Here is a 27,841-nt window from a genome sequence, read left to right on the forward strand (position 1 = left end):
GGTGGTTGCACAGTAGGAAAAACTGCAAAAAGAACAGTACACAGTTTCTCAAAATACTCCCGCATTCAAAATGCCCACAGGAGATTACACTTCAAGGCTACCATGAAATACCAAGTACTGCTCCAACTTGCATCATTCCAATAGTTTTACATTGGTAATATTTCCGGATGGTGATAGGCAAACTCACTTCTGCAGAGAGAGACCAGTCCTGATCTAGTGCACTGTGACCTTTCTCCGCCCTTGACCTCTGGGTTGTTGGGCCGCTCCGCGTGTGGGGGACAAACCTCCCAGAGGAAGGATACTCAGGGTAAGTATGAGAATCTACCCGGAGATCACTCAACGACGGGGTGCTCAACCTTTCACTGATCTCAGAGTGAGCCTTCTCAGGTTCCAAACTGAAATGTCAGAAAGAATCCAGATACACACCTTGTATCCTTGACACAGCTACAAAAATCATGAAACAAGCATTATGACACAACTGAGATTTTGACGAGATCTCAAGGAATAAAAGGCTAAAATCAGTCCCAAAAAATTTAGCCCTGGTCTCTTTGTTTTCCTTAAATTATGACATTGAAAAAAAATTCAAATTCAAGGTGTACGTCAAATTACCTAATTTCTCTAACTGCAGTTCCCAGTTACTAGGAGTCCCCCAACAACGCTGTAAAACAGTCTTCAGAACGCTTCTCTCAAAATGCCTTACAGAGATAACACATACACCAGCACTAGTAATAAATGTTAACGCTGCCAAATTTGTATTGTCAATACTGCATTGGATTTAATAATGATAATAAACTGCATTTTTATAGCGCATATCCTCGCTTAAAAACAAGCTCTATGTACTTTACACTATATTATTACTCTAGCAAACCCTAGAACACTCTTAAACATTCTCGGCTTCTCCAGAAGCATACAGTGCTAGGAGCTGATTAAGTTCTCAAACACTAACAAACTGCCAAAATCTTCCGCTATCTATAGCCAGGTACCCATTCCCACTTAGATAAAGTGAGGAAAACTCACGAACAGTGCCTTTCCTAAGGACACGCTGTCAGGCCCCTGACAGGATTCAAACCCATGTCCTTATGTTGTGGTTGAGAGTCAAAGAGTGTAACCACTTGGCCACCACCAGTTTTCTTTAATACCCTGACCAAACCCGCAGTAGTCTTTCACAAGGACACAGCATTCCGCCCTCTGCCTACACATACCCATCATGAAGCTCTGAGAACAGTCCAGCACGCTTTAATGAATCCACAAGAAAAGATGGCCTCTTTGGGGGAAGTCGTGATTTGGGTTTCTCTGTCAAACTGAGAAATAGAAATCAATGATAAAATTTCTGTCAGCTCCATCTTATACTTTTGATCAGAATGAAGAAAATGTGGATAGCATTTAAACAAAAGCAGGTCATCATGGCTGGTCATAAGGAGAAAAAAGCAATAAGTAGGGCTTCTTGATAAATTATGAGACACATATTTGTTACCAAAATTAAAACAAAGTATTCAAATGAAATGATGATCATGCACATTTACAAAAAAATTGCAACAACCAAACAGTTGCCAGAGGGATGAGTATGAAAAATTACCTAGTAGACCCTCAAGTAACTCAGTTCAGTCATTTTCAATGAGGGCCACAAAAGAAATTATATATTACATTCAAATATTGTGACATTTGAATTATGTGCTACGTTTAATTATTGTGATATTTAAATTATACATTACGTTCAAACATGGTAACATTCACAACAAAGATTTGATAATTCCCACTAAGATCACATGGCAAAAACAAGGAGGTAAACAGCGAGGACAGATTGAAGAGGGTAAAGAAATTAAAGTGACCCTAGTTTTGTTCCATTTCTTTTCCCGTCTCCAATAAATAAAAGCACACATACTACATCAAAATCAAAATCCCAAAACATTCCTTCTATTCTACATTCAAAGTCAGAACAGAAATCTAAATTTCAATGTCAACTTCCAATTTAACTTTCAGTGACTTCAGCCCAACTTGTGAGAGGCTGCATGAGAGGCAGTCGTTCCCCTACCTGGCAAATGTGTCGGGTTGGTGGGGTCTTGCAGGGGATACAGTAGCCAGAGGTTTGGGCTGTACCGCTCTCGGAGCAGGCGTGCGGGGCAGGCCGGGGTACGTCTGGTGAGTCACCGGGAAAATTGACGGGATGGCCTCTAACCTTACAGTTGAGGTCAAGGTCAAAGTCTTGTCTCGCTTCACCTTGTCTCCCCTGGATGCCGCTCGTCTCCGAGCCCAGAGCTTCCAGTGGACAGCACATCTTTGTACCAAGTGAAAACTCTCGAAGGCTGAGCTCGCCTGGTGTCGTGCAGCCATGACAGACCGCATGTGGGACAGGCTGTCCGCTGTGGCAAGCCACTGACCACAAGCGTTACGAAGGAGCTGCTGGCGCCACAGTGAAGCTGCTTCAGTGAGTCGAGCCTTCTTGTGCCTACGTCGCTCCACATATGACCACCAGCCAACTAACACCTGGGTAGGTAATCAAACTTTTATAAAAGTCAGGAGAATACAGAAAGAAGAAAAACGTATCTTGCCTCCACAATAGAAATGAAAACAAATTATTTGCTATTACATATATGCATTCAAACCTCACTAAGTTGTTCTCTAAAGGCCTTCAACTATTTCAAACCAGGAAAGTTTTTAAAACACGAATGAAAACAACAATTACACAAAATTACTTGAGATACTATCATCCCATTATTTTGTCTGACAAATAGAGTTAAAACAATCCTGTATCACTTTGTTCAATTCTTAACAAGTATACAACATATATATGACCCATCATGGTGAAATCAGGCGCTCGTCAAAATAATGAAATCGAAGAAATCGGCATTTTTTGGCAGTTTGGAATTTTTTTCAAATTTTTGCTTTTTGGCTTAACACCTTGTATGTCCATTCCAAAATATTTTTATGTATGGATTTTAAGGAAAAAACGTTGATTAATTGTAAATTAAAAGTAAATTCGCAGCTTCCAAGGACTCTTGAGCTATGGAAGTCACAAAACTTTGGCGGCCATTTTCTCCCCAATTTTATTTCTGAAACCAAGTGACCACCTTCTTCAATCGCAAATATCTCGAATTCTATTCAAGATAAATGGACATTTTCAAAAAATGAAATGCAAGGCAAATGAACAACTTTTAAAATGATACCAATAACTGAACATACCAAAAAACTAACGAGCGCCTGATTCCAGCGTATTGTGACACATATTAAGATTAAACAATGCACAGTAAGTGCTCGAAAATCACAAAGCAGGACCAAGTCTGATGAGGAAATCTCAAACAGTCTACACACAAACAAACCTCTCTGATATTTCCTATCAAAAGATTTGTAAACTGATCTTTGCTTTCTGTTTTTATACTTCTCATTGAATAAGTTCAGTAGTTGAAATAAGACACAGAAAACAAACTCATTCCATAGCTCAAAATATTTGACTTCAATTGTGTAAACTTGTGGTGATGACTACAAGGAAGGATGCAAAGATGCCTCTAAGGATTAAAACACTTACACATTCAGAAACATTTGTCAGACAAAACTGTGTGAAGAATTATGTTTGTTGCATTTTTGCCCTCACGACCACTGTGCTAAAAATCTGTCCCTAAGCTGACAGTCAGAACTTTGAAGAAAAATGCCCACAGGGTAAATGTGTCTCCTTATAAAAAAATAGAGCAGAAAATAGGAGAACAACTTACCTTCCGCTGGAGAACTAAACTCCAGTGCCACAACGCCAGCTGTGAGTCATTGTTCTCTTCCTGTTGTTCTTGTAGTCGATGTCGCCAAACTAAGAAACTCTTGGCAGTCACTCGGACATCATGGAACCATTGGCTCTGGCGGCCAATTAACTGAGGATAGAAGGAAACAGTTGAACTATCAGAGAGACATTGTAAAGCACAGTTGGCCAAAAGAGAAAGAGCATAACTACTCACTTTGTGAAAAAGAGTTCTAAAAAACTAAAACAACATACACACTGTTACAGTGTTTCTGTTGTTTCAGAAAAATGTGGGCTTTATTAAATAAATAATCCAAACATCTCTCTGGTGATTATGCTATTACACATTGGCACTTAACTTCATTTCTGCCTTTCAAAATGTAGAAAAGATTTTTTTTTAAGCCAATCATTTTTAAGGGGTAAAATTTCTAAAATCACTGAGTTGTGACCCTTCCCTTCCAAAAATACCAAAAGAAAAACAAGAAACCCACCCCCATCCCCAAAAAATTACCTAGTCAAATAAATAAACTAAAATCTGAAACATGAAGAAAGAAATATTTTATACCCTCTTCCTCAAGCACAATTTCGAATAATCATTCCAGGCAGTCCACACTTTGCAGGCAATCTTCTGCTGGTAGAATTCATCAGCCCTCTTTATACTGCTTGCTTCTTTGGAAGCTCTCTCCTTCTCTCTGAGCCATCGTTTCCAATACAGAGACAGTTTCACTGTAGAGTATTAAAGTGTAAGAGCTAAAAGACCACAGTCAAGGAATGGAAAGGGTCTTCGGTTTGTTTGTTTGTTTTGGGAGGCGAGGATTTGATTTTTACTTCATCTCTTTACAAAAACTGAATCTATAAAAGAAGAAAAGAACTTGAAAACAAAACTCTCTGTTTGCTCTTTTTATCCTTCTAGCTATATTTACTTATAAATATAACGTCAATGGTCATACTTGCCTTAATCTTGTACAAGATTATTAAAAAAGAATAGTACTACTAGGTCACATTAATGAGATCTAATAATTATTTACAAAAATACTATCAGCAGGCTGAATGAGACAAAAAAAGTTCACAAAAAATTTTAGAAAGGAAAAACCGTAGATACAAATCTGAAACACTTTCTATTTAATATTATATCTGTTGGAAGAAAGAAGCAAATAAAATAAATAGGAAATCTCATGACCCCTCTCTCACAGTGTTGTAGTTGGCCAATGCTTTCCTGAAGCAGTCGTTGCTGCTGATCTCCCCTGTAAGCCTGAAGGGCAGCAGTTCGTTGCCAGGCCTGGACAACCTGCAAAAGAGCCGGTAACAAGATAAAAATGACATTTGACTTAAAACTAGGAGATCAATAAGTTTATCAATTTTCAAGCAGCACTGAAGGTGGTGCTCTTTTCAGTATGTGTGTGTGTGGGGTGGGGGGGGGGTTCATTCATGTACCCATTGCAAAATCTTTGCAACTGCAAGGAAGTCGAATATAAGCACAGGTGAGGATAAAGCGAGAGCTGTGAAGCACACACAACAATTTGGTTGAAAACACGTTTTAAGTATTTCGGTGAGGCACATAACAACAGTCCCAACTTTCCACATTTGGCATTTGTGGTTGTGAAGTGTAAAGAGACACATTTGCCCTGTGACCATTTTTCTTCAAAGCTTTCACTACCAACTTGGGGATGGACATTTTTGACACAGCAGTCCTTGCAGTTGTTTTATTTTGTAGTTAGCGATCCAGTAACATCTGAGTATTAACTCTTCTGCATGATGCCATTCTGTAATAGCTGCATGTCTGTTCTAATTGTTGTCTTGAGGAGTAGAGGCAGTGTGGGGTAGCTTGGGAAGAAAACATCCCCTCAAAGCGGTTGTGGGGGCAGAAATGCAACAAACAACTCTTCACAGTTTTGTCTGACTAACGTTTCTGAATTTGTAAGGGTTTTTGTTTTAGTGGAGGTTTTACAGAGCTCGCAACTGCATAAGGTCATATGAGCGCCAGAAGATTAGAGGTGTTACAAGAGAGTAATATAAATAAGAAGAAAGGGAGATAAAGACGATAGATGTTTCATAGGAAAGAAGGAGCAAACCACACCAGAGCACTCGCCAACCACCACCCCCGGTAAGGGTTTTAATCCTTAGAGGCATTTAAGTTCAATGCTTTTTTATTCTCTCCACGGTACTGACACAAGATTGACTCATAAAAAAAAAGAATGGCAGAAAAATGTAATAAACATGTATCCCCATAGGGCAGTTTAGTTTCCATGTAAATAGATAAAATATTACTTATTATACTGTATCAACACTACATAATACACCATACAACATTAATACAGACAGTCAACATGCCATTGTTGGTCGTCACCACACAGATTTTTGTTTTTCAGTTATGGTCATCATGTCTTCTCTAGAACACACTCCAGTGACCGCCAACCTAAACAGAGTGTTACCAACATATGCTTGATATTATTGTGAGCCTGACCTCAATGGCCACTCTGGCACTAATATAATGCAGTCACATTGAGGAGCAAATAAAAACACATACCCTGAGCATTAAGCATCTATTGTGGTGCACACTGGCAGCAATCTTCTTCCTTTTCACAACTCCAAGCTCACGTGCTGTTTCTCTCCATGCCGAAAACACTGACCTTAAAGGGTAGAAAAAATGTCAATCTCACCAAGGTTTTGGGACTTTTCAGTACAGTTTGAGCTGAATACCCCCCAAAAATGGACAGAATTTGCAAAATTGATTGGGAGTAATTTTTAATACGACGGAAGGTCCATATTTTAAGTCTCCTTCAGATAACTTGAACAAGCAAAACTCAAATTCACAGATAGATCGAACAGGATACTATTCCGCGACTGAACCACTACATTTTATTTGAATTGGTAGCACTGTATTATCAAACATTCACACGTATGTGTTTAACAGCTCATCTTGAAAAGCCTGATCAAATTTTTCCCACAACTGTCTTGAAATGAAATTGTCTTACGTACAAGATGGAAATTAAACAAACCCATCATCATCGAGAGGATCAGGTTACATGATCCCGCTAGGTTTGCCCATGTACAATATAATACACATACTGGTATTGAGATACATTTAAAATATATTAACTATATTCACATGAGGGTGACTGCAGGGTGATGGAGTGCGATTGGGTCATATGATGTGTGAATCATGCTTGTGTACATACAATATGTGTGTGCGGCTGTGTGAACGCAAAAGTATGGATCATGAAGTCATTACACAATAGGGGTGGGTGACACATTCTGACCACTGTTGGTTACACCGTCATGATCATGATCTTTTTAGTATTTGTAAGAGTTTTACGGCACTTGCAACACAATAAAGTCATATAAGTGCCTAAGATTAGAGGTGTTACAAGAGAGTAACAAACACAAAAAAGAAGGAGAGATCAGGATGATAGATGCTTGATAGGAAAGAAAGAGCAAACCGCACCAGAGAACCTGCCAACCACCCACGATCATGATCTGATGTTGGAGCAATTCTTTTTTTGCTGGGAGGGTCACCAGCATCACTTTCTTCCTTTCTTGCTGCGACACTGAACAAGGCGCACACTATCCATCCTTGTATCCTTTTATCAGTACCGTTACTTTTCATGACAGCAGAGGAGAAAAATCTTAATTGTCTGTCAGTAACTTCCCTCGACTTTCTTAAATACTCTTATTTTTTGCTATCTCGCTTTAATCAAATTACAGGGTTGTCGAATTTTTGTCACCCCTTTCCCCCCTCCCAATAATTATGAGGATCCATGCCAGAGAGTATTTGTATTTCTTTTCCTTATACATTCCTCATCAAAAACAAAAATAAAAAATATACAGATTTGAATTAACCAAGATGATTAATTCCACATTTCTCAACTTTTGTTTTCCTTTTGATGACAAAGACAATGGCTCAGTATCTTCACAAAGTCACATGACATTAATAAAACCTAAACCACATGAAACGCAACATACAGTTACACAGATACAAAACACATTCAAATATCACTCATACTGAATTCCAATCAATCACCTACTTTAATTGCCTTTGCTGGTGGTGAGAGAATCGTTCAGTAGCAACTTTCCGGAACTGTCTACCAGCAGCCACCTCAGACTTCCACTGCTTGATACATGCACGATATGTCTTCTGGTTCCTGTGCCTCACAGCCTTATCTGTCTGCTGTTTTTCTATCCTCAACAACTGAAGTTTCTAAAAGGAATTCAAAGACAGATTGCAAAATAGTGTAAGTTTCAAAACAGCACAAATCTCAAAAGAGCGCAAATTAGATTTTTTTAAGATAGATTATTAATTAAACAAACAACAGGAATAATAATGAAACATTTTCTCTAAAACTTACTTATAATCTAAATTTTGTAACACTGCACTTCAAAGGCGGATACATTGGCACCCACACAAGATACTAAACATTATGAGAAGTAGAGAACAGGAGAAAAGAATCTGAAGGAAAACATCAATAATTCTGAAATGTTTAAAATAAAATTCACTTTGACTTTAATCATAACTAAATTAATTGTAAAATAATAACAACTGTACAAAATGTTAACAATAACAGATAATAAATATAAATGAAAAAAAAATTCACTATTACTTCAGTTACTGAACAGTGAAATAATAAATGTATAAATATATATATATATATATATATATATATATATATATATATATATATATATATATATAATATTCATAAAACTTAACTATCAATTCATTCATAATGCAACTAACTGCATAAACTATGGAAATGTGGCATTGGTGGCCTGGTGGTTAGGCTACCAAACTTGTAATCGTGAGGTTGCAGGGTCAGGGGTTCGAGCCGCAGGCCCGACGTTGTGTCCTAGGGAAAGGCACTTTACACGAATTTTCCTCACTTCACCCAGGTGGGAATGGGTAGCCGGCCATAGACAGCTAAAGATCTTGTCAGTATGTTAGTGTTTTAGCGCCTATAAATGGCCGCTTGCACTGTATGCTTCCCAGGAAGTTGAGGTTGTTTCAGAATGCTCTCAGGTCTGATGGGATAATAGTATAGATTGTGAAGCACATAGAGCCTGCTATTGAGCGGGGATTTGCGCTATACAAATGCTATCTATCTATTATTTTTATTATTAAAGGCATCTCTTAGTATAAGATTTCATATCCACAGTTTTATTTATGCACCAGGTATGTGCCAGTCAAATTTTCACACATTTATTTGGCGTCTTTAATAAAAATGTAGGGATAACAGTCTCTCAACAGTACAATCGCAATACCTGTCTCCATCTCTGAAAGAAAACTTTCTCCATGACAAGGTGGTGGTGCTTGACAGCTTGCAAGCGGTTCATCTCACTGGCAAAGAGTAAAAAAAGATCAAAATCTAATTTCTAAAACAAAAAGTATTTACTGTAAAATTCTATCAACCATTCATCTGAGTAGCAATGAGTCCTTTGTAATTATAGCCATTTCTTTTTTCATCTCCTTACATAGATGTAAAGTCTCAGTATAAACTGTCATGGCATGTTAATATGTCAGCCCATACATATCCAAATTTAACAGGAAAATGTATGTACACACACACACACACACACACACACACACACACACACACACACACACACACACACACGCACACAAGCACACACACATATACATACACACACAAACATTTAAAAAACACACACACATACACACAAACACATATACATACACACACAAACACATAAAAACACACACATACACACAAACACATAATACACACACACATAAAAACATAAAAATATGCACGCACACACACACACACACACACACACACACACACAGAAAACAAACACGCACATGCACTCAATTTCAAACCAACCAACGCATGCACAAACCTGGTCTTTCTCTGCTGAACAAGCATTCTCCATGCAGTCCAAGCCCGGCAGCCGACAGACCAGACATAATGACACTCTGCCTGAGTCAGCTTGTCCGCCTCGTGCAGTGTCTCCGTCAGCTGCTGCCGCCACCTGGAGAAAAACGACTGCAGGAGGACAGACTCTCTGTGCAGCACAGCCTGAAATCAGAAAGTACAAAATGTGTAGAAACTCGACAAAATGAATTGACTTGATTCTAGCAAGAGCTTCACTGCACTTGCAAACCAAAAAGGTCACATAAGAGCCTGAGATTAGAGGTGTTATAAGAGAATAACAAACACAAAAAAAGAAAGAGGGAAGACAAGGACGATAGAGGTTTGATAAGAAAGAAGGAGCAAACCACACCAGAGCACCCGCCAACCACCCGCTAAAATGATTCACACGTCGTATCGGTGGAAATATGTGAAAAAGTATCCGTTTTTAACACCCACTATCAACATTATTAAGAGGCGGGAACTTCTGAGTTTAACATCCATCTCTGATAGGACTGAGACAATTTGGAAATTCATGTAAACTGCCTTACCCAAAGACACATGGTCAGACCAACCAGAGGCTTAAACCCTCGAACAGGCATTCTCACAAGTATGGGTCTGGTAGCCTAACCATTAAGCTACTGACGCCACTTACACAATGGCATAGCTGCCAACTTTTCAAAACCAAAAAAAGTAACCCCCTTTCAACCTTCACACACTCTTTACCAAATTCTATAAATTCAAGCTATTGAAAGCAGACCTGCAACCTGTCAGAAATTTTTGGTAACGGTCTCTTTAATTAACTTATGGGCTTCATTCTCATTGTTATTTATAATCCAGTCTTGAAAGTTAATCAATTTTTTTTCTCCAGCTTTTGGCAGTGATAAACACATTTTTGAAACATTCAGGAATCTGCCTGACATTTCGAAACAGCTGTGGGTGACAAGGGACTCATTTTGTCCTGATGTTTCAAATTTTTCATTTCTGATACTTAGCAGTGCAAAACTCACTGGACCCGAGCACACGCTGCCTTTACCTATCCACACAACAAACTCATGTCTCAGAGTGCTTTGATGCAAATCTATCTCATTTGTCCCCAGTGAGCTCAGGTGCATTCCCCTGTAGGCTCAGTCGACAAGGGCTTAAAAAAGCTGAGAAAGACATTACATGAACAAATATACTTACTGAAACGTACCATTTCTTGAATAGTATTTTAATGAGTGATATTAGTTGACTTTCAAGCATATCTTGTTTAAACATGTAAAAGGCAATCACTGATACCCTCTGAGACTACTGAACAAAGAATTTTAGTAGTCCAGCCCAGGTGAAAATACATTTTATCTGTAATGGCAGGGGCTAAAGTGACAACACACTCTAGGGGTTTATGGCTTTTGCAAAGAAAAGTGAGCATAAATGCCACAGACAAACACGTAACTAAGAAATTACAGCTTAAAAATTATTTCCAAGTTGGCAACGCACATTTCGCGACAAAACATGACACATCCATTTTTCCTCCAGTTTTGAGACAAATGAAGATTTCTGTTCTTCCACCATTTACTGAATAATCTTGAGCAACTTTGGTTTTAAAATAAACATGATGCAAGGCTTAGTTGATATTTGTTAACGTGAAACCTAGGTTGGATTCTTATCCTTTAACTTGATGAGATCTACACACATTTTTGACAGAATGCGACATATCACATCAATACTCTAAAGAACGGAAAGAACCACAAACAAACTTTCGGCGACCACAAGTGAAGTCATGTGACTCGAGGAAAGACCTTGATTGGCACGCAGAGGATATTTCGTGGTTTGTCAAAAAAGGTCTGCCTCTTTTGTCGCATTTTGCTAAAAAAAAAAAGCATAACTTTCAGCATTTCTTTAAAAAGGAAAAAATCGTCTTTTGTGAAAAAAAAGTTCACTGGAATTTGTCTCACCTCTCTAAATATAATGCTACTAGTTTCCGCCAAACTTTGAAAAATGACACAACAATCCATAAGAATATATGAGGTGCATACTGACCATTCTGTGCATCATGCGTGCATCTCGTTCCTGTTTTGCCCTGGATACCCAAGTGGAAAACACCCACTCCAGCTTGCTGCATCTGCAATATGCAAACACAGTGTATGTAAACTTTCAGGTTCAGTCTATGCTTTTTTAACTCAGTTTCTCTACTTGAAAAAAACAAAAATGGCTGCACATTTAAAGTTAAAGTAGCTTACATCCAAATATTTGGGATAACCTACTCTAGCAAGCAATCATCCACAGGTCCACATTAGAAAAAGTAGGCAACATAGAAAAAGAAGCTGACACAGAGAAAGTGGCTCCTTTAGAGAAACTGACTGGCAGACTGATGAAAAGTGTATTTGACCACACCACACAAAACATATCAGAATATGAGAGACGTTTATGTAGGAGAAGATCAAAGCTGACCTGTGGAACTCTTGTGCTTTCTGTGCATTCTCTCGGCATTTCCGCTCCAGCTCCACAAACATGTGCATGTGGAACAGACATCTTGGCATTGTCCTCAGGTAGTAGTGAGCCTCTGCCTGGTTGTGTTGGAGCTGTGAACACATAAAAATTCCAACAGACCTTAAAATTCTAGGTGAATGCCGAACTATGCTTTAAAAAAGTACGCCAAAGTGCGCTTTAAAAAGTTTCGCCAAAGTATATTTTTAAAAGTTTAAAAGCTTAGCTATACTTGTGTATCCCCTGAAAGTTCAAATAAAATCATAGCTAATACAAAATTTGGATAAAATTTTAAAATATTTTTTGAACAACAAATGCATATATGACTTGAGTTGATGGAAAGAATGAAACAGTAACTCTTAAATCACAAACAAACATTCTGAAAATCTACTTCATCTTTCATTTTGGTGGAGGTATTTCATGTCCTGAAAACAAGCTTTAGTGACACATCAACTGAATTGGTTTTACTGCACTGTGATTGCATGAGTGAACAGGGCAAGCGAAAACAAATATTTAACAGGTAGAACAAACAGTTTTTAAAATTTTTTTTAAAATTTTTCTTTCACCATCACCTGTTGGCCGCAGGAAAAACCACTTCGATTAACACACTGGACATTAGACAATTTTTTGTAAGGAAAAAAGATTTTAGTCTTTACCTACAGACATTTTTGCCTCACAGTCACATAATAATTCCTGTTGTAAGCCATTTCATTCAAATTAACCATCTCAGACTCCCCATCTCGGAACATACAGCACTGAAGTCTATTAGGCACCTACCACTTTCATTTACATATTCCATCTCTTCTAGCCACCAAGTAAACATTTGCAACAGGGGAAATTGAGATGCAGGGAATCAAACCAATAAGCGTAAAACCAGAAGTTCAGTTAACCCTCATGGTCCTCTACTACAGAGTCCCTATCATTTTAGTCTACTCTCAGGGACTGTGGTGACCTAAGAGGATTTTTTATATCAATAACACACAGCTGTAAAATTCTTTGAAAACTGGTAAAAACGACGGACTGAATGTTTCTTTCATTCTATTAAACTTAACATTTTCACATTCATTATAAGGGTGTCTCCAGATGTTAAATGCTAATAAGATTATCCTATAACAATATTTAAGTACATAAGAACTTGTTCATCATCCATTTCACAAACCTTCCGAAGCTGTCTCCAGTGAGCGTAGTTTTTCAAAGCAGAGAAACACTTCCCCATTATGTTCACCCTGTGAGGGAAAAAGTAGCAAACATCAAAGAGAACTTTTATACTCTTTCAAAGCAACACATTTGCAGAGATTATAATGTTACAAAATGTGTCTCTACCTAGAAATACTCTTGGTGGAACTACCAATAAAACTAATACCCAATATTCACTGAAATTATTGGGAACACGCTAAAACAATTAACCATGAAAGACTCATTTCACAACAATACCGATAAATACAGAGTCTTTAATTCCCAGACTCTATATGTGTGTAGAAAAAAAAAGCAGAAACTCTCAAAATACAAAATAAAAGACGAAAAAGAAAAAGAAAACTATGACATTACAACAAAAAACATGTCAGAACATGACAACCAAAACTGGCTATTGACATCTCCGAACTAAAGCCCACAAAATGGTGGCTCGGCATCAATGATAGGATGTGCTTGTATGAGTGTGGGTGTTTGTGTGTGTGTGTGTTTGTGTGTGTGTTTGTGTGTGTGTGTGTGTGTGCGCATGTGCGCCTTTGTGTGTGGGAGACAGGTGACGGGGGGGAGAAGGTAAGTATGTGCACAAACATGAGATCCGGACAACTCTTTAGAAGTAATGGATAAATTACTTATAACGTTTTTCCCACCTTATCAACAATAGTGAATTTATAGTTATTGCAAGTTGATACTTTTGTTTCTTGACCTTTTAAGCTGTCAGACAGCACACTCTTCCCTTTACCTGTACCGTTCTCTAGCTATCTCTGTTTGTGCTGATATCTTCCCTTCCTCTCTGATGTCTTGAGCTTTCTTCCATCTTTGCCATGCCCAGCGCTGCAACTGATGAACATATTGACAAACTTAAGACATTAACAGAACATAGTCTCAAATATACAAGGATCAAGTTGGCTGATGAGGTAATAATAATGATAATAATAATAAATAGCATTTGTGTAGCCCAAATCCCGGCTCACCGGCAAGCTCTGTGTCCTTTGAAACCTACATGATGACCCAAGCAGACCCTCAAACACTCAGAAACATTCTCAACTTCCCAGGAAAATTAAGGGGTGTTATGATCGTATTTTCGTAAAATTGATTAAAAAGGAAAAAAAAAGTTAAAAAACCACCACGATTCCGCCAAATTCATAATGATTTCCCGCCCTTCTCCCAAATATTTTCGTTTTCATTCATTTTCATGGTGTTTCCGCGACAAGGAAATCTGAAAATGAAATTCCCGGCTTTTTCCCACTTGAGTGGGACACCTGACTCTATGACACTACAAGTAATGGAAGCATTTGCAGCTCAGTCTAAAACATGTAGGTTATGTCATACCTGACAAGCTCAGGACTTGTATCAACATTGTAAACTTGTCACAGTCATGGTCTCGGTTCTCAGGATAAAACTACTTGTAATTATTCATCAATAACAGAACAGACAAAATAACTATTAATAGGTTAGATTGACTCCTTGACCCCGGAACTGATTTCCAAACTTTGACAGAATTGATATTTTTTTAAACAACTCAACTCGACTACTTTCACAACTTATGCTTAGACTCAAGACAAAGAATCAACAAAAAACATAAAAAAGAAGAGGTATAGTTTCCCTCAGAGAAGTTTTGAACAAAGTTTTATTCCCACTCATTACAATCAAGATGAAAAACTGCTTATAACTATCGTTCCCATGTGCGTCACCCCAGCTTCTGGGAGCGATCGCTCGTCATTTTGGGTAGAAGCTTCAACAGCTGAGGGACACCACTCGGGTTTAATGAGGTGAGGTAAAGTACACAGAATATGAGAACGAAAAACCATTCTATGCCAAGCCCCATACTTTGGGGTTTTGGAACTATTTTTGTTTTTGTTTTGACCATTAGTACATGAATCTCATTTCTAAACAGAGCTGGGGGGGGGGGGGGGGGGGGAGGGAGGGAGAACATAGCAAGTATAGAGAAAAGATCCAAAGAGCTTGTTTGTACACCACCTCCAGGCACTAAAAAATCTATGCATTATTCAATGTAATCAAATAAAGTTTTTTTTTAAAAGGCCTCTTACCTGCCCCACTCGCAGATGTAATGCCAACTTGATTCTCATCTCCTTGATGTTGGAATGTACAACATTCAGTCTGAATGAGTCCATACCAAACCTCTGTAGACAGATGAGGACAAAGACAAAGTATCAACATAACAGTCAAATAAAATCTGCATACACAACTTTATAAAACTGGGCCAGACAGAGAAAATTCAGATGGCACTGTACCAATAACAATAACAATAACAGAAATCATCCAAATTGACAGAAAAAGGACTTTAAAAATGCAAATGGAGATCGTTTATAGTCAATCAGTTAAAAACACATTTTTGAGGCAACATGTTGAAATCAGGCGCTCTTCCATTTTTGAGCATTTGGAGTTATTGGTGTAATAATATTAAAGCTTGAGCATTTGTCTTGCTTTCAACAACAAAATAATTGAATAGAAGCCAAGATATTTGCAATTGAAGGAGGTTGGGGTTGCCTGATGTCAGAGGTAAAATTAACAAGAAAATGGCAACCAATGTTTGGTGACTTCCAAAGCTTGAGTGTCCTTGAAAATCGAAAATTTACATTTGTTTGTGCCTTTGGTCAACGTTTTATTTTTCAGAAAAATCCTCACAGAAATGAACTTTTCAATGGACATAAAAGGTGTTGAGCCTAACCCCCCCCATAGAATTTGACCAACAGGTGGGAAATGTCGGTTTCATTATTTTGACGAGCACCTGATTTCACCACTGTGCCAAACATTTGAGAGGCATCGTCGTGAAATCAGGCGCTCGTCAAAATAATGAATTCAAAGAAATTGTCATTTTTCCCTCCAGTTTGGCAATTTCTAGCCATTTTTTGTTTTTTGGCTAGGCAACTTTTACGTCCAATTAAAAACACATTTCTGCGTAGATTTTATTTTAAAATGTTGATTACATGCACAAAAAATGTAAGTTTTCAGTTTCCAAGGACTATCAAGCTTTGAAAATCGTGAAACTTTGGTGGCCATTTTCTCACTAATTTTACCTCTGAAACAAGACGACCCTCAACTCCTTCAATCACAAATATCTCGACTTCTATCTATAGATGGTTATTTTTTTCACCAAAATCAAGACAAACGAACAAAATTTAAGGTGATACAAATGACTCCATATGCCCAAAAATTGACAAGCGCCAGATTCCACCCCATTGTGACACATTTGCTTTTTTTCTTTGACTTTGAAACTTGACATTTTGTTCTATCACAAGTAACTAGAGATGTAACAGTGCAAATGCATTAGTAAGGACAGAATGGCACAAGCTCAAGAGAGAGACATTCACAAACTGACACATTGTTAAAAACTCAAAGATTTAAATATCAAATAAAGGTTTTATGTCAATTCTTAAACACAACTGGAATTCTGATGAAAGAAAAAAAAGAAAAAGTATAATAAAGAAGCAGCTGAAGCATAAAAAGTAGTTTACTTACCACGAGCTGACTGCAATAGTGCTGATCTGCCATGGCTTCTCTCTCTCGTTTCAGATTACGCAAGGATATGACTAATCAAGATAAGGTCAGATTTACTAGACTTGGAAACGAACCTTAATGTATCACAGGAAACAATTGTCACATACTGAATGGATTATCATCTATACATATTAACCTGAGTTTAAAAAGGGACAACACTGTGTACATATTATAAGACTGAAATATCAAAATAATGTCATAGCAATGTTCTTTCTTTGTGTGATTTGTGCCCCCCTGCATGTTCTGTGAGCAGTCGTTGTTTATACACTCCCTGTGCAGCAAAATATGTTTTCTTTAGAGAGATGTAACCTACAAATAAATGTCTGTCTCTGATAGGATTGGAGAAGGCACTAACTGCAGGACTTTAAGTCATATCGATCAGAGTCAGAAATCTTACAATAAAGACACAATGAAAATACCAAACCTTCATAGAGTTGTTTCCAACTGCCCTCAAAGGAAAGAATGATGTTAAATGGGAGCAAGCACTAAACAAACAGCCAATAATCCCGGATATCTAAAAACAAAACTACAGGAATAGATGTAAAAATAAGAAACCCTAAGCCCATTGGACTCGCAAAGATTTATCTATTCAACGCAAGAAACTTAAACCATCCCTACTCAACCAAGGTCCACAGTCTTGGAAAAAAGAATTATCATAAAAAAACACACGTTTTATGATCATTAAAGGAGAACATAAAGGATACAGTGTCTCCACCTCCAAATAACCCAACGCAACCTGAAGCTGGTAGAAAGTGCCTCCATCTTCATGTGGTGTTGTTGAAGAGAACGTAGCAGATGCCATCGCTGGTGCCAATGATTAAAGCTTGCCAGCTTCAAGTGGGAATGGTATACCCTGACTGCAAATTCTAAAAGAAGAAATGGAATACAGTATGAAAAAGTATTAACAATACAGTCAAAGCAACTCTAACGCCGACCTGTAAAAGACAATCTCCTGTACAAACAGCAACTTCCCATTCATTCCCCCCTCCCCCTGTGTACTTTTTACATCATAATGACACTGTTTAAAATGGCCACCTGTTCAAGACAGCCTCTTTCTTTTCTCCTCTACAATTGGTGACTGTTTTAGACAGTTTGGACTGTACTTTAAATGACCCGTCACACTAAAAAACATTTTAACACATATAAGACCTTGATTATTCCTTTAACAGGAAGTAAAAGTCTTTGCAAACAAGAAGACTGTAATCAGGATATTCAAGATATTGATCATGTGATTTAATATCAGCCTAAAAAACTCATGTGAGGCAACTGTGGACCGAATCGCAGTTGTCGGATTTCAGACGATTGTCAGCAAACATGCAGGTCTAAAAAGAGCAAGAGCAAACCACACCAGAGCATCTCCCTGGGAGATAAATAAAGATTGTCATTGTCATTGTCAAGCCAACCATTCACAAAGTCACTTTAAATATCTGAGTGATACTTCAAATGCTTACCAGAATGAGCCTTTTTGGCACGCCTATTCCGCACATAGAACAACCAAGCTTTAAGACATCTTGAAACCAATATGCTGTTGTGGTACACACAAGCATCAACATACTGCTGTTGCCGACGCTGCTGTTCAGCAAAGGCAGCTTTCCATACGAGCCAGTGCTTGTGATGCAGAAATAAAGATTAGCTTTATTGAGAGTTTTACAGCATTTGCAACACAATTAAATCATATAAATGCTGAAGATTAGAGGTGATGTAAAAGAGTAACAAAGAAAAAAGGAGAACAGATAAGGATGACAGATGTTTGACAGGAAAGAAGGAGCAACGTCCCCAAGAGCACCTGCCAACCACACATGGATATAAAAAGCATTTCACACACACCCTGATGACTTTACAGAACTATACTCACACATTAGTATTACTTGAGAAATATATTCTGAAACTTAAAGACTGTTACATTTCCAAAATTTTCAGAATTATCTAGACCTTGGGCCTACAATTACAACAAAATATTTTGTTCTGCCACAACATGAGCCTTTTTGAGATACTAACAACTGTAATAAATTTGAATTGAGGCTCCCCCTCAAAAACGACCTTTGTACAAATCTTTGCGACGTACATGAGAGGTCATATTACAAACTTACCAAAAGGTGCAGGTGTGCCCTGTGATGAATATGATTACTGGAAGGGTTATTTTCAGATTTTAATCGACTTTCCCCCTTAAATTTTTGCAGTCTTTTGCTACATTCAGTAGCTTATACTCCCACAGCTGCTGAACAGCGCAATTTCTTTAAAATTAATTCGTTACTAATTTTTCCCTATAATAAGGACGTTTTATGTACAAAAAAATATTGTCTTCACTTCGAGGCCAACTTACTTGGGCTTGGATACGGTAATTCCAAAACTGCACAGCTGTGGACACGTCCTCTTGACACTGTCTTGCCTTATTAAGCCTCTCTTTCCAGATGCCCCATGCAAGTCTGCAAAAAGATTTTTTTATGTCACCTTATATGATCCCAAAATTATATTTGTACATATCATTTTGATACAGAACAATAAGATAAGTAAATATTACTTCTCTACATTTTTTTAAACAGATTGCTGTCATTGAAAAGAATACTGCTGAATGCATGGATCAGTGTTTTTACTGGAAGAGGAAAACATACATTACAATTACTGTTTTCTCAACTCAATCTTAGCTCTTGAGTAGTCAAAAGGAGTTTTCCAGAGATTACTCGTTTACAGGCAAAACATCTGACAATACCCTTCTGTCTCAAAATTATTTTTACGACTGAAAAGAAAAGTAAAGGCAACCAAAATTTCTGATACATCAGTAATATAAAAGTCTTCCTAAATATGGACCACAATCCATCACATTATCTATTTAGAAATATAATTCTGGCTCTTCATCAAGATGGTGTTGTGACTGAGCTATGCAGTTGTACAAAGAAACTGAACGCTTGAAATATTGCACAAAACAACTAGTATATAAACCTTGTAATCTCTTTTCCCCTAAACTGCCTGGCTCTTTTCCTCAGGACTTGCATTCTGTGTCTATGACTGACATAGTCCCTCCATGCATGCCACGCTTGTGTCAGCTGGCACCGCTTATCTGTCACACAACATGAAATAATAAAAGTCATATTACAACGACTTCTCAAAATAATCATAATAATGACAAAAATACCAATAGCTTGTAACTGTCATTTTCAAAGAAACATATCTCACCTCCTCTTTATAACCAAAAAAAAAACAAAACTTTTTTAATAAGGTGGAAAGTACAAGAACAAATATAAAAATACTCCCCTTGCCATCTACCTCTCTCTGTCTCTCTCTCTCTTTTTTGTCTTGCTCTCTCTCAATTCATTCACCTTTTGCACACATTCACATCAAAAGAAAAGAAAGGAAGACTTCAATCCCAGCACGCAAACAAATATACTTAAAGGATCAAACACATTTTAATTGCATGAATTTTGCTCTGATTCAAATGGAGATGAAACTTTTGGCTAAAAAAATAAACTTGATTACCCAAGAATTATAACAAGAAACCAAAATCTTGTCACAGCTGAAACTTCAACCCCTATTAAGTCACAATACCCTTTGCTTGCAAAGACATCACAGAACAACTTTAACAGAAACAAACATTCATATTATAAGAATATTTCCAATGAAAAAAAGTAGTGACTTTTTACTTTTCACAGTGCAATCTTTTACTTGTTACTGTACAAAATCATTTTTAGAAATTACTCTGTTGTATCTCTATCTGAATGCTGACAAAGTGGTTGGCCGACCCAGAGGTCTGTTGTGTCAATACAGAGGTCTTTTTAGTTTTAGTTTTAGTAAAGGTTTTACGGCACTCGCAACTGCATAAGGTCATATGAGCGCCAAAGGGTGGTTGTCAGCAGAGAAGTCTTTACAGGGAATCAGACTCTTGCTCTGCTCACCTCTCTAGCTTCAAAAGCACAAAGTCTGCTTCGACTATCAAGGCACCCCGGAAATAGCAGGTCACAAAAGTGCGACAAACATACAAAAGAAGTAGAGGAAATGACGATAGTAAGGATTAGGAAAGAAAAAGCAGCAGTTCCCTGTTGTAGTTCAGGCACAGTTATGCGCATGACATGGTTTGATCAGCCCATTTATTGTGCATTACAACGAGAAATGTCCCCCCTTTGGGAATGGCCTAAAGACACTTCAGTCGGTGGCACCGTCTAACATTATGTCAAAGCTACAAAGTAAAATAAATTGAGTGTCACTAAAATAAAAGAGGCAATAACAAACCACACCAGAACCAGAACTGCTGTTACAAATATTTGATAATTGAAGACAGAACATCGCTTTCATAAAATCTTACGGAATTCATCAGATGTAGCCTCTTTGATTTTCTCTGATTTTCTTGAATCCACAAACTTCCTCCAGTTGACAAACATTACGTACCATAGCTTGTACCTGGGCAAGAGAACAAATGATAGCAGCAAAGCCTCAACATCAGTGTAACATTTTTTAAATGTTGTCATTAAGTTCATTCCATCAGCTATCCTAACTTTAATCAACCCTCAATTCCTTTCCCATTAAAAAATCATTGAAAAGGATTCCTTCGAATAGCAGAAATCTGTATCAATCAAAAAACTTTAGCTTTCCACATGAAAGGTGAAAACTACTTAATTACTCATAAAATTATTTCTCCTAACTTGTCCACAAACACGTTACATTTCAACAGCAATTTGTATCCACAAAGATGTTTTCCAAGGATTCACCAGCCGATAAAAATATAGAGTTTTCTTTACCTCCAAAGCTTGCACAAAAAAAAGGGAGGACACAAAGTTTTCTACACCTCTGAGTCAGAGATAGGGGGGATTTATTTCTGAATCATCTCAGAAAAGGAACCCCCCCCCCCCCCCCATCACACACACACAAAAACGAGGACCTCCTATAAAAGTTATAGAAAATCAGACCCATCAAGACAGGTGGTTCTGGTAAATCTCAAAATAAATCCCCTCCTAAACTCAATAATTTTTTAGCTTTCGTTTTCATAAGAGTTTTACAGCACCTGCAACACAATTAAGTCATATAAATGCTGAAGATGAGAGGTGTTAGTGGAAAGTAACATACCAAGAAAAGAAGAAGTAGAGATAAGGACGATAGATCTTTGATAGGAAAGAAGGAAAAAACGACACTAGTGCTCCCTCCAACCAACCACAAGAATTGCTTTATAACTTCAGAGTGAAATAATTAAGAATACTTTCCTGACAGGAAAAACATCCCTCACCTTGGTAGGATAATACTGAGATTTAATGGAAACATGTTGTTCCACAGGTTAAAAAAGAAACATTTAACAACCCCTATAACTCACTAAAGGAATGCAGAAGGAGACAGAAAATGTCATTAGAAACATCTTTCCACAGAATTAAAAAAAGCTAGAATGCTAGAGTCGAAAAAAAAGCACTGGCAAATGTCTATTCTAGAACATCCAACAGGCGTGCTTTTGGAGATACACTTAAAAAAACAACAACCCACAATGCAAAATTAATACCTGTAGTGACATTCAGCTCGTACGCTAAGTCTCCATTCCATGACAATCTCCCACCAATAATCATACCAAGTGTTGTACATTTTCCGCATCAAGCTTTCCTTGTAGTGACGCCTTCATAGGATATAGAACATGGAAAATAAAGATTTAAAAAGAGAACTGACAATGTTACTACACTATGCGCATTGGCTTGACAAAATAGAATAAAACACTATTTAAAGTCATATAAAACTATGCAAGGTTTCAAAACTAAAGAGAATGTTCAGTTGGAAACAAATAATGTAACATATTAACAATGTTCTCTATTTGCATCAGTTTGAGTTATTAAATTTAACTCCCTCAAAAAATGTGTTTACTCTTTGAAGATGCACCCACTTTACCCTTTTTTACCGGGCCACCATTTTTTTCCTATCAACAGTACAAAAATCACACTTTCACAACTAAAAAGTACAATTTCTCTATTTTTCTCTTAATACTTTAAAACAAATACTTCGCAAAGATATCCTAATTCGAAAACAAATTGAGGGATTCAACCAAATTATAGGGCTTTAGATGAGCTTTCCACTGACATAGGGGTTGCCACCTTAGACCTCTAGTTTAGCAAATAAACATGTTTAAAATCGTCAGCAGATTATCCACTGACACGGGACAACAGTAGGTTCCCTTGTCCGCGGATTATCCGCTGACGCGTCTTCAAAGAGTTAAAAGATGATATTTAATATAAGCAAATGTAATTTCTTACATGGCAGCAGATGGAAGAACACGGCCAAAAGTTCCTTTCAGCCAAATGTACAGAAACTTTCTGGCAATGCACCTGAAATTTTAATAGAAAACAGTAAATAAATACAAATTGAAGACAAAATTCTTCTATGAGAAAACATTTCCAAATAGCATTAAAAATTACGACTCTACAAGTACAACCTAAAGAAACCAGTGGAATTTTTACATTAATAGTGTGCAGCTTAAGTTTTCCATCCTATGTAAAACCACACATACAGGACTATGAACCATCATTCATTCCACCCCACATCGCTTCACATCATAAGAAAGACTCATAATATGATGCACCCTTTCATGCCTCCAATTTTTTCAAAATCCACCGGGAAAAAAAGCAGACTTCACGCACACACAAAACAAAGACAGGGCTATTGTATAATATTACTGATTTTATGGGGAAAAAATTTGCAAGTGGTATTTCACTCTTAAGAATAATGTATTTAAATTGAAACAAGTCTTAGAAGGAACAGAATTAGAAAGGGCAAAATATTCTTATTTTATCAACCGTACTCCTATCATTACAATCCCAATAATTGACCTCGTGTATGAGACAGTGAAACTATCACTATCCCACCACCAATCTATAACAAGACTCTTCTCCCTCCGAGACCAGACAGAAAATATGATCTACAAGTCAACCTGGTGACTGAAAAGAGGCTGTAAACATCACTACATGGAACAGAAACAAAAGGGAAATCAATATGATTGAATTATATTATTGATTTTTTTTTTTTTAATCAGGATGGGTTCCCTTTAACATAACACAGTATTTCTAGAGTCAAGATAACACTCCAATACATCTACAGAGCATAATTCATTATAGCAAGGGTTCAAAGCCAAGCAAGTGCACACATTAATGACAAATTTTTAAAAAAGATGTGTTTGACTCGGTGACTGTCTTAGAGTTTTCAAGATCATTATATTAAATTACAATAAAGACCAAGGAGGAAATAAAAGAACATTTACCTTATTCTCAGTTCTTTAAGCCGACCTCCTATGCTCCATGTATATCCAGGCCGATAATTCTTTATATCAACAGTACTTCCAACCTTTGCACTTTTGGCAGAACTCACAGTTCCCTATTGGGGCAAGAAGAATAAATCTTTAAAATAACAAAAACAAAATCATCACAGAAAAATCCACCAATCTCAATTTCTTTCTGGTTACAATAGAAAGCATCAATATGACCTGCTAACAGAACAATATACTTAACTGTTACAGTAGCCATTTGAGTCTGGTATTTAATAATACATGCGTTTTAGTCTAGAATCATATAGTTTTTGTAGAATGACTAGCCCATGTCCGCCAACCAAAACATTAAACAATCTACTTGTCTGGTAAGTATAGAGGAGAAAACTGAAAAGCATTTACTCAGTACGTTTTAATGTGTTCAATAAGGGAGTCTTCTATGTCTGTACAACAATTGTTTTTCATACCCAGCTCCACCAAAATAAAAGAAAATAATTCAAACAAGCCATACTGAAGCCTATATTGCCATATGGATGAAAAAGCACATCGGCTCTAGAACCGCTACTTTATTGATGGCAGGTGTTATCTGTGATGACAAACGGAAATTGTGAATGTGAATTATTAAAAAGCCTAAACATAAATATATTGCAAAGGACAAAAACAGTTAAAATATTATAAATAAGCGAAATATGTTTTCTCTTGTCCAGTAACAAGCTTAGCACAACCTTTCACAAGAGGACAAAAAAGTTTGATACAAACCTTGCGGCCAGGATCAATCTTCTGCCCACGTTCTTGCCGTCTCCTGAGCCGAGCTTGTGACACAGGGATCTGACTGAGAGTTGCTGCATGACTGAAAAATGAAGGGATCAAACCGAGAAGAGATCAATTACAAATAGACAACACTCAGAGAAATGTTTTGTTTCACTGTGTGGTCTCAATCATGTCAAAATATGTAGAAAAATAAATAATAATTCTTGTAATTTGTTACAAAAATGAGTCTGAACACAGTATAATAAAAGCTTTGGAGTTGAAACAGCAACTGAGAGACTGTTTCCATCAACCTTTGTTAAGACTGATTCCTGTGGGCATATCACACAATCCACCCATTGGAGACTACGAACAGCAAAATGCAATGTCCATCACATTAGAAAAAACACATTTAAATTATTCTAAATGCAAAGTTAAAACAAATTCAACATAGCACATATCATCTCATCATTTTACCCTCACATCATTCAGCTCACTCTCATACATGACAAAATCAACAAAACAACAAAGTGAAAAGAGATCACACGTTACCTGCATGATCTCACAGCTGAGGAATCTCCAGTTTCTTTTCTCTCCACTTCAGGTGCAGTTGTTTCTGAATCATCTTCCACAATTTCCCTTTCACTTGCTAGCCGACTTCTAATTTGCTCAGCCCGTACTGTCAATGCTGAGCTTAATTCCGCCATAATGTCCTGCTTCATATTTTTCCCAGAGAATTGGCCTTTCTCACTCATTTTACTCGAGACTGCAAACTGTAACTTCAGGTAACATGAACAAATGGAAAAATCCTCCTTCCCAAATCAGTTCTGAAAAATGAAAAATATTCCAGTACACAATTTTAAAGAACAAACTTAACTATATACAGAGATACAGCAGAGTGCAAACTACAATTTCCTGTGTAAAATTTCCACAAATTTAGGGGGATTTTTATTTTTAAAGACATCAAACTCCAGGAGCATAACTTCTAAGAAATTAAAGACTATAGTCTGAATACAGTGTGAATACTAGAAAAAAGAGGAGTTAAAAGTCTTCAGGTGTAAAACCGCAATGCCTCCTAGTCCTATACCTGTTACACTGTGAAGTCTCTGAGTCCAATGCACTGCCAGGCCAGAATTAAATTAAAGTCAGTGTAGTATTACATCGTCGGGTCACTTCCAGGTATTCAGTCAGCCTTATCATACACTAGTAATGAAGAGCTAATTAGTAGTAATGACAATCTTATATTATTTGCAATGGATGTGTGTATGGGAATGAATAATAGGCCTGTAACTATAAAGAGAAATCAAATCCTCTAGTCTGCATGACTCTATCTAAAGTCTAGATATTTATAAACAGAACCTAATTGTGAGCCTGAGCCATTAGGAAGTGGTTATTCTCACCCGGGATGAGATATAACCTTCTATGTCTCACTATTTTCAACCCCACGTTTTATCGGAAATGACCCTAGAGGAATCAGGGCTGAGGTTACCGGGGCTCATGCTCCACAAGATTGTGTTCTTTTTTTGGCTCCGAATCAGGGCCGAGGTTACCGGGGCTCATGCTCCACAAGATCGTGTTCTTTTTTTGGCTCCTAACTCCAAATGTTCAAGAAGGGGAAAGAAGAGGCAAGAAAAAAGAAAAAGAAAGAATGAAAGAAAAAAAAACGAAAGTGAATTAAAGAGCCTGGATTGTTTCATTATTAAACTAGTTAACACGATTTAACGCCTTCGCCCATTTGGTCTGAATACTTTACAACCCTTCTACCGTCCTCCAAGAGCATTAGTCTCGTGCTTGTGTCCTGTTACGTTCATACAGGCTCTCTGTTCCTTGAACCATAATTTATTGTGTGCAGGCAGAGAGGCCTGCCTCCGTAAGTGTGTAAACAACGAATGGTCCGGCCCACATCTCGTGCAGTAGCGTCAGTAGTGAGACATAATTATTTTTTACTGAAGAGGCGGAAAATGTTTTTACATTATATTAACAATTATTATTAATATTTGTTGTTCATTAAAGAATTAATTAGTAAAGATCTCGTTAAGATGATCATATTATATTTCAAAAGTCTGCATCGTAATTTTCCAAAGGCCCTGTATTTTCATACCCCGACTTTCATTCTATAAGAGCACTCCTTCATCTCATGGGATAGAACGCTTGGAGCAGGCAGAATTATATAAAGCAAGTGGCTATTCTCCGGCGTCGCGCCGGTCAATAGATCGGAAGCTATTCTCCGGCGGTCTATTACTTATACAATGTATTTGTTGGCGCAGATTTTGAGATACAATAACTAGATCTCTAGGCCTAGATATAGTAAGCCTACCTTTCATTATATTTTATCTATGATAATTGTCTAACGTAACTTTATTCATTTATTTTATTGGGGTCGTCATTAAAATAATGATTCTGTTTCTTTAAAAATAACAAAATTGATTTTGTGTCTAAAATCCTGTAGGGTCATAGTATAGCTTGCTGTTTAACTTATCTATTGTTGTTATAATTTTCTATAAATTTAACAGATATTTCGCGACTTCAGTGCTTTCTTGTCGTATTTCTGTTTTTGTAAACAGTGAAAATGTAACTTCTTCTTAATTCTAAATTGGAGGAATCGAGGCAGTTTGTGTCTGAAAACGTATCGTCTGTATCAATGGAAGTGGCACGAAGTGGTGAAGTTATGGGAATTTTTTCCCAAGACAAATAAATTGTAATTCATAAGTCACAGCTGCCACTCAGGAATTTCAAAAAAGGAGGAAATTCATGCGAAGGCGGATGCGCCCTCTCCGAAAGCTGGAGTAAAACCAGTGAGATCCAGAGGCAATATATACTGGAAAATCTAGCCTATGGTTTTGGAAGGGAAAACTGTCATATTTGTTAACCATAGGCAACTGAATTAAAATGTATTTGAAAAAAACAACAACAACATAACAAAAAACAAACAAAAAAACCCAACAAAGGCACTAAGTTAAGTAGACTAACAAGCATTTGAGTCAATTTGACACAGTTTAGACTTGGTGACTAAAAATCCAGTGTTTGTTGCAAGCTGGTGTCTTATAAAAAGATTTCTTTCAACTTAAAACTTGTACATCGATGTAGAGTGCGCGCAGTATTGGA

At 37.2% G+C, this 27,841-nt stretch overlaps 1 protein-coding gene across 1 annotated transcript in view; it reads right to left on the bottom strand.

The window, feature by feature from the left end:
• Positions 1 to 27,841, bottom strand: part of LOC101863633 (protein SFI1 homolog) — a 35,645-nt gene that overhangs the window by 5,363 nt on the left and 2,441 nt on the right. The window contains exons 2-27 of the mRNA XM_013084404.2: positions 25,289 to 25,563; positions 24,749 to 24,839; positions 23,987 to 24,099; positions 22,986 to 23,057; positions 22,247 to 22,357; positions 21,068 to 21,162; positions 19,711 to 19,828; positions 19,094 to 19,196; positions 18,222 to 18,378; positions 17,475 to 17,636; positions 16,732 to 16,802; positions 15,300 to 15,392; positions 13,991 to 14,088; positions 13,220 to 13,286; positions 12,025 to 12,155; positions 11,614 to 11,695; positions 9,581 to 9,759; positions 8,981 to 9,056; positions 7,750 to 7,922; positions 6,252 to 6,354; positions 4,916 to 5,012; positions 4,290 to 4,450; positions 3,708 to 3,857; positions 2,033 to 2,484; positions 1,203 to 1,301; positions 188 to 395 (exon numbers count right to left, since the gene is read on the bottom strand). Of these exons, the coding sequence (XP_012939858.1) occupies positions 188 to 395; positions 1,203 to 1,301; positions 2,033 to 2,484; positions 3,708 to 3,857; positions 4,290 to 4,450; positions 4,916 to 5,012; positions 6,252 to 6,354; positions 7,750 to 7,922; positions 8,981 to 9,056; positions 9,581 to 9,759; positions 11,614 to 11,695; positions 12,025 to 12,155; positions 13,220 to 13,286; positions 13,991 to 14,088; positions 15,300 to 15,392; positions 16,732 to 16,802; positions 17,475 to 17,636; positions 18,222 to 18,378; positions 19,094 to 19,196; positions 19,711 to 19,828; positions 21,068 to 21,162; positions 22,247 to 22,357; positions 22,986 to 23,057; positions 23,987 to 24,099; positions 24,749 to 24,839; positions 25,289 to 25,491 (3,465 nt within the window). The 5' untranslated portion in view covers positions 25,492 to 25,563. The remainder of the gene's footprint in view (positions 1 to 187; positions 396 to 1,202; positions 1,302 to 2,032; positions 2,485 to 3,707; positions 3,858 to 4,289; positions 4,451 to 4,915; positions 5,013 to 6,251; positions 6,355 to 7,749; positions 7,923 to 8,980; positions 9,057 to 9,580; positions 9,760 to 11,613; positions 11,696 to 12,024; positions 12,156 to 13,219; positions 13,287 to 13,990; positions 14,089 to 15,299; positions 15,393 to 16,731; positions 16,803 to 17,474; positions 17,637 to 18,221; positions 18,379 to 19,093; positions 19,197 to 19,710; positions 19,829 to 21,067; positions 21,163 to 22,246; positions 22,358 to 22,985; positions 23,058 to 23,986; positions 24,100 to 24,748; positions 24,840 to 25,288; positions 25,564 to 27,841) is intronic.

This window comes from Aplysia californica, unplaced genomic scaffold, assembly GCF_000002075.1.
Source record: "Aplysia californica isolate F4 #8 unplaced genomic scaffold, AplCal3.0 scaffold00013, whole genome shotgun sequence".
NCBI classification, from domain to species: Eukaryota; Metazoa; Mollusca; class Gastropoda; order Aplysiida; family Aplysiidae; genus Aplysia; species Aplysia californica.